General features: G+C 42.4%; 1 protein-coding gene across 1 annotated transcript in view; it reads right to left on the bottom strand.

Moving 5' to 3' along the window:
* Positions 1-1,911: 1,911 nt before the first annotated feature.
* The window catches only part of RAB3GAP2 (RAB3 GTPase activating non-catalytic protein subunit 2), an 84,340-nt gene continuing 74,624 nt past the window's right edge, over positions 1,912-11,627 (bottom strand). The window contains exons 28-35 of the mRNA XM_065885903.1: positions 11,306-11,376; positions 8,798-8,833; positions 7,492-7,566; positions 6,967-7,185; positions 3,671-3,760; positions 3,242-3,463; positions 2,273-2,431; positions 1,912-2,067 (exon numbers count right to left, since the gene is read on the bottom strand). Of these exons, the coding sequence (XP_065741975.1) occupies positions 1,912-2,067; positions 2,273-2,431; positions 3,242-3,463; positions 3,671-3,760; positions 6,967-7,185; positions 7,492-7,566; positions 8,798-8,833; positions 11,306-11,376 (1,028 nt within the window). The remainder of the gene's footprint in view (positions 2,068-2,272; positions 2,432-3,241; positions 3,464-3,670; positions 3,761-6,966; positions 7,186-7,491; positions 7,567-8,797; positions 8,834-11,305; positions 11,377-11,627) is intronic.

The raw sequence follows: 11,627 nt of genomic DNA, 5'->3' as shown, positions 1-11,627 counted from the left end.
TAGGAGCCATATTTCAGCTGATTAATATTCTCAACAATCCCCAAATTTGATTACATGTCCTACTAGAATAAGTTCAGCCAGTTTTATTATCTAAAATGCTTATTAGATACCGTCTCCCCCAAAAGTGATAACGGAATCAAAGTGACTGATTTATTAATCTTTAAAAACGCCTGTAATTCCAAGTTTCTTTGACCAGCCTCCAAGGTTCATAACTACTTTCAGAGTATTTAGAAAAGTCACAGAAAGAACTAATCTTTCAGAATACACGCAAGTGACTATACAGAGCTAGACACGTTTACGAGAAATCATATAAATGTGTCTGGATGGGGCAGCAGAGATCCCAGCAGAGGCTGAGAGGCTAGACCAGCCCGAGGTCGTTTTCAGTGTTTCTACTGCAGCGTGTGCCTCAATCAGACATACAAGGCCCTCACCCCACGTCCTCAAGACATCTGAAAATTAACCTTTCAAGATTTTATCGACAAATGAAACTAATTATTAAGTTTTAGACAGTTCTTATTTGGATGTGATCTCTTAGTTAAAAAGAATTTACACTGGGATATCCTCAAACATCAGACTTTTCCTTTATGTTCCTGATACAACGCCTCAGATTTGCACAACTGCGAGAGTTGGCTTCTTCCTAAGGAAGTGAAGAACAAACTTCGGTATCACAACGAGTTGCTGCGAATAACAACTGTGATCCAGGACGTGTCAGTACTCGCACTTTACGTATGGCTACGTTCCAAAGATTTACCCTAATAAATACTTGGTGTTATTTGTGCAGCTCTTTAACAGAGTTTTGGTTTACAGTTTTTTGGTTAATTTGGTTTTAATCAACAAATGATTATTCATTTGTCATTATTCAGCACTTGGACTGCTCTAGGCACTATAGTTGTATACTGTATACAACTATTAGTGGTATACAACTAATACAAAATTAGTTGTATTTATCCTCTCAAGCCAGCTGTGAGGTAGGTTCGCTAAAGCTGTAGTATCATCACTAAGCATTTTCTGTATTGTTCTTAAGAACAGGTAACATTACCAAATCCCAGAAGCAGACATCTCAAAACACTCGTAGGAAAAATAAAGTTGGACCTTAGATTTTTAGCATCTTTGCCCCCTTTTTTTAAATGTAAGTTTTACAAGATAATACATTTTTACAATTACCTGATGTGGATACAGCTTTGAATCTTGGCAAAAAGCAAATCTTAACTTGCATTTTAATTAATTTTGCTGTGTTGCTTGCATCTTAGATTCTGTTTTGGCAAGTACAGCAGGTTAAGCGTTCTGTTTGGTGTCCATTCTGATGAATATATGATCTTGAACCCATTATTCCGCCACAGGCAGGGTCATCCTCCTCTGATGGCAACAGCATAACCTCTGGGAAAGAAACCTGTCAGCATCCAGAGCTCCAGGGGGCAGTGCCGCAGTACGGGACCAAGCATGATAACAAAAGCGTTTTCCCAACATTTACTAAAAAGGAAGTGGTGTACTTCTCTCATGTAACTGGTGGGGACTATACATGAACACGTTTAAATTTAATTACAATAACGTTTTGAGTACGAAATGTAGAATGTTAAGAACATAATCTGTAAATTATAACCAATTTTAAATAGCAAAGTTTAACAATAAAGCTACTTAAGTGCTTGAATTAAAAATAAACAGTCAAACATCCGCAAGAGGAATTAATAGTATAATTGATACTTGTTCGTATTTTATCATCAGTATTAACCAAAGGAGGGGAATTTAGCCAAGACTGCACTTTTTAAAAGTAATAATGTATTTTTATTTATTTTACAAAAGGAAAAAAACCATATTCCCTCCATAAAATTCCAGATCTTACTGTGTAAAATAACCATGCACTAATTCATATTATAGTCACACAATTTTAGACTGTTTACAGTAGATAAAGTGTCATAAAGGAGGAATAGCTATGGCTTCCACAGCTTCAGTGAGGTGTAAGGCTAAACTATACTGCCCGTGGTTTTCTGGTAAAAGCTCAATTACTTTATTTACTAGTTTAGCTGTTGTTGCAATTGGCACTTCTGTGTTTTGAAGATCCTGGGGGTTCTGCAAATGGGACACAAAAATAACCCGTCAGTTACATACAACGGAATCGTCTTACTTGAACTTAAGCATTAGCCAGAGAGTAATTTCTCAATAAAAATGCTTTTCTTCAGAACTAAGTAGATTAAACTTAAATTTTTCCTCTATTGAAAATGCACATGAAAAAACATCCAGTGACCTGCTGACTCCTCTCACTGCCGGCACTTACCATGGCCTTCAGCCAGGTGCACAGCGTCGGGGGCAGCCTGGCAAGTAGCTCCAGCCCCTCCCTCGTCTGCGTGCGCAGCACCGCGTGCGCCAGCCGCTGCCCTATCAGCACCAGCAGCTGCGAGGCCAGGACCTCTTTGTCCTGAACCTGGAGGATGGCCTGTGGAGATGAACGTGAACATGCAAAAGCTAACAGCTGGGCTTCCTTTAGGAAAGGCACCACCCGTGCCTAGTTCGATGCCTAGGAGAGGCTACTTCATTTCTGAGGTATGGCCATTTACACAACCAAAAGAAAGCCCAATTCAAACAGCATTTAAAACCCAAATTTCTTCTCATCATCTGACTTTGGCCGCCTCTTATCTCCTAATTTTTCAGTTCAGCATGACTACAGGAGTCATTTTCAAGCTTTGGGCAAAAGAAGGGATTATATTAAATCATGTCGTGACTAACCGTGGGCTATGAGACCTCCTGTGACCTGGTCCCTGACCTCAGACCTCGTGTTCTTTCTGCCTCTAGCAATGCTCCGCCGGTTTTCTGAGTGGCTGGGCTGCTTCTTACCCTTGGGGGCTCAGCTCTCATGTCACCTCTGACCACCCTATTATACTTCTGTTTATTCACATGGTCTTGTGAATTTTCTTCACAGCATTTACCACTCAGTACAGAATTGAGCCTGCTTCTCTGCTCCTACGAGTAGACTGTGGATTCTGAGGAAGGCACCCTGTCTGTTTTGTTTATGGCTCTGTCCCTCTGCATAAAACAGGCCCGACATAACGGCAGGAGTTACACTAAACATTGACCAGAAACAGGAATCTGATTAGCTTTTTATTTTAATTCTCTTCACGTTTTGTGCCTAGAAGTTCTAACAAAAGAAGGAAAAGCAAAAAGCTTTATTGGCAACTTTACTGATTCTTTACTCGAGCTATCAATTTTAAAACTTGAGCCCAAATGACATTCACCGGGTGATTATTACCTCTTCTCCTAAGTGGTCAGCTCCATAGCTGTAGAGTTCCCCCACATAATGCCTCCTAACAACATCTTCACTAACTTGAAGGTGATGGGCCAGATCCAGGGCCAGCACTGGCCAATCTTGGTCTTTCCCAAAAAGAGTGGTCATGGCCTCTTCTGAGGAGCCTTTGTCCTTCGTGACTGCATGTCGGGCCTGGACAGCTGCACTGACGACTTTCAATAAGAACTTGAAGATGGGCGATGGGCAAAGAAGGAGAGCAACACCCTGTTAGTATGTTTCATTAAAAATATGCAAATCCAAGTAATCGTTGACTTTCCTGTCAATTACTGTGGCTTTTCCATTAAAATAGTTACCAAAAAAAGACACATAATTTAAAGGGAAGTTAACTCTCAAGAACACCTTAGAGGTGGTCATCCCAATAACTGTAATTACCTGCTGTCGTACAGAAATAAAATTTGCATCCATTTCCCCACTAGGTAATAACTGAATTGAAGTTAGGTCTTTGAAAAATGCGTTTTTCCCCTAAAGAGAAAGAAGAGACCAAGAAAACTGATGAGTATGAACTGTTATTCAGGTGAAAAAAAAGATTTAAAAACGAAGTCATTTAATCAAGAATAACTCTTTGATCTTTTTTGTCTTTGAACAATAACACTTAATTCTATTCATTTAATTTTTATAACTATTATCTAGCGTGCGGTAGGCAGCCTTTAGGGTGGGCCGCGGTGGTCCCCTCCTCCTGGTACCCGTGCCTTGTGTAATGCCATTCCCCCGAGGGGGTGCTGGTGACTCACTGCTAGTGAGCAGAATCAGGCAGAGATGCGGCAGGTCACTTGCAGGATCAGGTAACAAAAGCACTGTGCCTTCTGCCCTAGGAGCTCGTAATCACTCTCACTTACTCGGAGGGCTGCCGTGCCGTGAGCTGCCTTACGGAGTCACGCGTGTGGCAAGGAGCTGAATCCCGCTGGTAGTCGTGTAAGCCTGGAAGTGGATCCCCAATCCCGCCCCCGGTGGAGCCCAGAGGTGAGACTGCAACCCTGGCTGACACCCCAGCTGCAGACCTGCGAGAGACCTGGGGCCAGAGCCACCTAAACAAGACTCACACACATGCTACTCATTTGCTGTTTTCAGCCACTAAGTTTGGGGATCATTTGTTGTGCAATAACTGATAACTAACACATAGTATATACTCTGCATCCTCTTAATAAAACACTTGTTGAACTGTTTAAAAACATTTGTTTCAGAGAACAGATCTGTTTCCGAAGAGTCAAAAAGGAATATCAGGAAATAGGATTTCAGAAGTCCCCAGGAAGGAAATGTAATACAGAGCAAAGAGCTGGAAGACCCAGGCTCTAGTCCCAGGCCCACCCCTTCCAAACAGGTCACCTTGGACAAATGACCCCACCATCCTGGGCTGCTGTTTTTTCAGGTCATGCCAGATATCACCTAAGGTACTTTCTAGACCTAATCTATGATTGCAGGTCAGCTGGTGTGACCGCCAAGTAGGGTGAAGCGACTCATCCTTTAGTGGTGAGAGACACCAGACTTCCAACGGCAACCCACCACACGTGGACATCACCGTTTGAAGGTTTTCCCACACACTCACCCACAGTCTGTTACTCTCTAGTTTCTACCCGGAGGTCTTAGATATAAGGGTCTATTCTACACCGGAGCCTTTGGATTAGGAATATGTGTGCACATTTATTATTTACTACATTCCAGACACAAAGTACTTCATGTTGAGTATGTCATTTAACCCTCACGACAGCCATGAGGTAGGCACCAGAAGAATAATGCTCAGGCTAGGAGAACTGAAATAACTCTAGCCGGTAAATGGCAGGGGTGGGATTCTGTTTCACCTGCCAAAACACCTGCTTTGGTATTTGCACGTGAGAGTCACACAGCTGTCTCAGGCCATCCCAGCACGATCCGGGTTGAGACTAACATCACCACTGTGCTTGTCCAATTCTGGACATGTTCTGGTTTCTAAAAGTAACTTTTTGAGGGGGGTACTGAGCTAGGCCCTTTATTTTGGTTGCTTTAAAACAAAACAAAACTTTTAAGTACTTATTGAAACAGATTTCTTAAAACATACTATTTCTGCTTATATATACTCTCAGATTCAACACTTCCAAACCATTGTAAATGGGCTTCCTTGTAAATGCCATGCCCAGTCTCCCAAACTTGAAACTGGACTTAATTTTAATCCCCCCTCCTTCAGCACTGAACCTAGTGTGTCCTCAGGTTACTGACTCCTGGAAATCCCTTCATGATCTGTATTATTCTCCCCAGTCTACATCCTCAACAACTCCTGATTTCCAGTGGTTTCCCAGACTCTACTCACCACACCCTCCCGTCCCTTCTGCAGACCTCTGTCATGTACCTTCTCTTTATCACCTCCTTACTTATGAATGCATTAAACATTATTGGGCTCCTGTTATGTGGCCAGCATGGCACATAGACATGGGGATATGGCAAAGAGGTGGTCAGTTCAGGAAATGTAGACAAAGACTTTGAAGCGAAGGTGACACTTAAGTAATAAATGAATAACGAATAGGAGCTGACCATACAGAATAGTTGCCTGTGAAAATGGAACGATACAAACACGACAAGAGATGATAAGAATGTCTGCCTTCTCTGAGGGGTGGAGGGTAGTGAACAGTGGCTAGAGCACAAGGTAAGAGAGGAATGGACGGCAGAAAAGGTAAATTATGGGGTGGGGGAGCCTCCTTCCTCGGGCTCCATGTTTCCCCGTGGCAGGAAATACTAATACTATGCCAGGTCTCCCGCTCTCACTCACTGCTGCCCAAGTGGACGGTGCCTTTGGGAGAAGGAACTGAGCTCTCAGCAGCGCCCTGTTCCCCCTTCTTCCAGGACGCAGTCTTCCTGGGGGAGCTCCCGGCGCCAGGAGCCCGACGGGAAGCCTGCAGGTGTCCGGGGGTGCCGGGGCTGTGCAAGAGCGGGATCATCGTTCACTGACACAAGCTGGGGTGGAGAAGCCAGTTGAGGCTGTGTTTTACGTACTGGCGTGAAACTAATACAACTGAATCTGTGTTTTGGGAAGAAAGCTCTGGCAGCATGGGACTGGGTGGAGGGAAACTGGAGGCTGCTGTACCACCCTAGGGGAGACAGTGAGGCCTGAGCTCAGGCTACAGTGATGGAGAGGGACGGACAGAAAGGATTTAAGGAAGAACTGATAAGAATGAACTTACAGTGACTGTGGGACTTGAAGAAGGGAAGTGAGCTAGCTGTCTCCAAGGTTGCTAGTTTACGCCCAGGGCACAGACAGCGACGTCACTCATCAACTGACCAAGCCAGCGAACTCGGGGGGAACAGCAAGTGGAGGTAAGGGTAGGTGCGGGTGAGGGTAGAGAGAGATTTTAGGAAGGAGGTATCTGCAGTCCACAGCACATGCCAAGAGAGGCGTTCAGTGGAAATACATGCCCCAAACTCTGGGGACAGGTCAGGCCTGGAGACACACAAGAGGGAGAAAAGGAGTGTATCCAAGAAGCATGTGCAGACTGAGAAGGGCAGATGGCTGAGAGGGCAGAACCCTGGGACACCAATATTTTAGGTAGACCAGAACAAGGAAGCCTGACAAGGAATAGGGGACAGAGACCGCCGTGACGAAGAATCCTATAGAAGACACACACAAAGGGCTGAACGACTTCGGTAAGACAGTCCTGCTAGACCCTCAGCTCCGAGAGGCTCCCAAGTCCTCCGAGGATTACCTTACTATCAAAGAGGGAGAGTGGCTTCACGGCCTTCAGAGAGAACCTCATGACGGCGTACAGGAGGGAGCACAGGACGGAATGGTGCTCCACCAGCGGGTAGTGGATGTGCCTCTGCTCCAGCGCCAGCTCCACTATGGAGACCGGTCCTTCCACGGCCAGCCAGGCATCCTCCGTGTCCAAGACGGGCACTTGCATTTCATCCCGGCTGACGTCTGCCTGGGTGTTTTGAGAAGGGAGAACTGTGTTCAGAATTGGAGAAATAACAGTTTGCAAACATCTTAATGAGCTTACAACCAGCAGCAAAGTACAAACCCGTATTTCTCCCCACCTCTCAAGTTATAATAGTAAAAAAACAAAACCATAAAATCTAATTCTACTAAGGAACATCACTATTTTTTAGGCTTAAGTCAAACCTTAGACGTGAATCAATGAAAAATAATCTCTTTTAATAGTTAAGTCCAATGACTTTCAAAATATTTGACACTTTAGAGACAGTTCAGAATGAAAATACAGCTCTTTTACCTCCATTAAAGTCTGAAGAAGATCCCAGCAACACCCAAGGAAAGATGTCATTGCTGTGTCGCTCATCCCCACATCCTGTTTTTAAGAAGGGACATAATTAGCTCCGGCAGCAAAGCTGCTAGTTTTTAATCAGAAAAATAAACAGAACGCACAAAAAAAACGCACCTATTCGACTGACTTTCTGCACTGAATAGACAGGTAAGAATTGAAAGTCAAGGCACTTGACTTTAATTCCTTTCTTTAGATTCAACTAATTTTAAAATTAGGCTTTAAAAGAGATGGTTTTACCCTCAACTTTTAAAAAATGTCTCTCTGTATTGGAAAGACGCAGCGGGGTGGCAATCCCGCTCACATCTGGCTCGCTGAGGCATTTGCTAGCCAAACCATCACGGTGTGCGGTAAGATTCCTCTCGTGTGTGAATCTTAAAAGTTCCAAGAAAACAGCTTGGTGTGGTTCCAGAGCATCTTTGAGGGACTGAATTGAACCCTCTGAACAAAACTAGGATCCCCAAGCCAGTGAACTAAACACCAGACTGATGCTATGGGCAACGAATCCTTCCTGAAGGGGCCTGTCCAAGGGGCCACTGTGCTCACATGCAGTCTTTTTTTAAACCAAGAGCCAACAAATCCCTTACATCCCTAAGTAATTCATCCTTAAGGAATACAGCACGTGTGTGTGTGTGTGTGTACACACATATATGAAAGGTAGTCATACAGCCACTCTCAAGAGCATACAGACGATTTCTTCAACAATGGAGATTTTTCAGGACCTAAGGGCCTATAATGGCTGGGTTCCTGTGTCCAAGTATTTATTAAGATATTTGTAATAAGAATATTTCAAAGTTTTGAGCAAACGCTAGCACTGTGAATCACTGACCTCAAATATAAGCCCCAGTATCCATGGACTGGAACATTACTGAAGACTATTTGTACAATAGCTATTAGATAAAGGTAGATCAAACTCACTACTCATATGGAATCCACTTCCATTATAAATTTCTAATTTGAAGGACAGCAAAACTACGCAGCAGTGGCCGCATGTTATCCTCCTGTCCACAGTCCAAAGTTGAAGACATCTTGGCAAACTTAGTTTCAACATACTATCTGATAATCTGGAAAGGTAAATTAAAATTGGCCATAGTTCATGACCAGTTTCCTTATTAATATACTATTCTCTTTCCATTTTTCTTATCTCCCGATGCGTCATCAAAATGGTTAAAGGCAGAGTTCATCCCCACAGTTAATAAGGTACTACATAAAGTGCAAAATTAACAACTACACATCTAGTTAAGGGAGATTCACTTACCCTTCGGCATAACCTATCCTTTGGTGCTTTTCCAACCTGAGACAAGAGGACATAAGATGCTGCATTTAATTAATAATTTAAATCAAAAGGCATTACCATGGTAATGGTACAGGAAGTAGAAAGTAACCAAATTTAAAAAATGTAAACGCAGCTATGAATAAAGGCAGTACTAATTTCATCAATTAAACATTGGTTCTACTCATTTATAACACAACGCAACTAACTTTGTGGTGGAACTTAAAAATATATTATGAAAAATACCGGGCTCACAAATAATCCTATTCAAAAATACTTATTTTTGAACTATTAACTAAGAAAATCTCCAAAACTCTGGTTCCCACTTTGCATAATCAGATTACTGCACTACCTTAAAACCTAGAACCAAACTCAAGGCTACGAATAAGCAGCAGCTAAGAATTCTGCTAGTTGATGAAGACACACAATACGAACCTTTAAACAGTCAGAAAGAAGGAAGAACCGTCTAAAGCAGACAGAAGTTACATTCCTGGCTCAGAAAATCAGCTGGTGTCCTTATTCAGTAAGTAATTAGTGAGATTCAACTGTATACTTTATACAGGGTAATAAGTGGGAGATAAAGGTTCTGCCCTTCAGGAACATTACTTGATAAGACAATTCACAGGAAACAGTGAAAATGAAAAGGACAACAGACTCTTCGCCTCATTACCTCTCACTGCGATTACTGCAATGGCCTTCAACCCCAATTTCAACATACTTCACTCTGTTGCCAGAATCGTTTTTTTAAAGATGCAAATCTGAACATATCATTCCTCTGCTTAAAACTGCCCCCACGTCTTCAAGACAAAGTGACAGCTACCATTTACTGCGCCCTCGCCAGCTGTGCCAGGCGCTATGCTAAGTAGTATACACGTGTTGGAAAACCCCAGATCCAGGGCCCACACAGGAAGTTCTCCACGGTTGGCTTCCTGCTCCTTTCTATATAGCCTGTACTTCAACCAATCAAAGCTACTTGCAGCTCTCTGAATCCAACATGCTGTCTCCCATCTCCAGGACTTTTTGCTGGAAACATTTTCTCCTCACCCACTTTTTACTGATTCATATATACTCATCTTCCAAAATTCAGCCCAGAAGCCTTCCCTTGTCATTTACTTCCTCTTCCGAGTTCCAAGAGCACCCTGTTGTCTGTTTACCATCTTTCTGATTGTGGGTTCTTTGAGGGCAGGGGCTGTGACTTCTATCTCTGCAACCACAGAACCTAGCACAGTCCTTGGCACATAAGAGACACTTATAATAAATATTTGTTGAATGAATGATCCTAAACTCTCTGCTTCCTGGTTCGGGACTGCTTAAACCCCGAGTTTTGAGAGTCAGATGGGACAGTGGGTATAGAATGCTGAACATCTGTACACGGTAACACAAACATAGAAAAGGCTTTGTATTATTAGTCTCTCAAGACGGTGGTCAGAGGTGAAATAGAACAGTATCATAAAGGCCAAAAGGAGTGCGTTTCAAGAAAGAAGCAGGTAAGTGGGCAAGAAAGATGAGCGCACAGGAAACAACTTACAAAAAAAGGTTACCAATGATTTCAAAGCACTTTCTAGAGGAGCCATGGCCTATAGGGGGTCTGAGCTGGAGTGCTGTTTTCCGGTTAGGAATGTCTGTCATTGTACATTTCAAAGACCATGTTGTCATTATAGTGGTAGTTCTCCTGACATCCACTTGACTGCTGCCATTGTAACCGACATTCTCAACTGGCCTGTAAAGCACACTGACAAGGGCCCTGGCCACACTGCTTGAGGCCCAAAGGCTCCCCTCCAGTACGCCAGCAGCTTCTCCCACCAGTTGAGTTATAGGCTTACCTGTTAGGTCTGTTCCGAAATCTACTTATGCTGGTTGTACATACTGTAATTAAGTAACTGATGAAATATGAACGAGGAAAAAAGGGAGTTCTTTATGTGAATACTGTGTTGACCCCTTTAAAAAGATTTATGGAGGAGAGTAGCTAACTCCTAGGTCTACTGGATTAGATACAGAGGAAACAACTACACGACTAGGGGATAAATTATAAAAATCTAAAGATTTTGCACTCAGATTGCATCATAGCTTTAAAGAAACAGGATCTAGAAATCACAGGCAATGCTTTATGGGTGAGGTTAATGTAGGAAAACCTACGGAAAATTGCAATCGACCCTATTCAGAGAAATTATCTTGGCCCTACATCCAAAGATTGGCGAGGAATTGTGCATTTGTATGTTTTAATTTAAAATAAAGTGCAAATCCTTGCTTGAATCGACCACTGGTCCTAATCACTTGGGTTAAGAGGCTTTTACAGGACATTACTCTCTTTCAAGGATTTGGGCTCTTCAAGTCATCATCATCAAAAGGCCAGCACAGCTGAGCACAAATAAAATGTAATGTCAAATAAAAAACAGTCTAACAAGGCTTAATGTAAATAATCTTTCTTATATCAGTCAATTATTAAGGCAGCCAAATAAACAAGTCGGTACAGGAAATTTACAATTACCTTACCTTATCCATCAAGTACGTAGCAGCAGAAAACCTTTTAACTAAAAATGTGTTCCACATCATCAGTGCGATGCCTGGACAACAAGTAAAATAAAGCAGTGACCAGAATGCTTCTATATTTTCTCTTTCATCATATATAACAAATTGCTCTCTTCCTTAAGCTTATAAAACTATCTGGACTATTTATTTAGATATTATTTCTTATATCTTATGTAATAAAATTAATAAAAACCTTTATCTTTAATAAAAATCAAAACTGGGCTGCGTGAGAGGATATCCAAATGGCCAATAAGCATAAGAAAAGACTATGTCATTAGTCATGAGA

This window comes from Phocoena phocoena, chromosome 1 (assembly GCF_963924675.1).
Source record: "Phocoena phocoena chromosome 1, mPhoPho1.1, whole genome shotgun sequence".
In the NCBI taxonomy this organism is placed as follows: Eukaryota; Metazoa; Chordata; class Mammalia; order Artiodactyla; family Phocoenidae; genus Phocoena; species Phocoena phocoena.
This window is presented reverse-complemented; position numbering and strand designations above follow the sequence as displayed.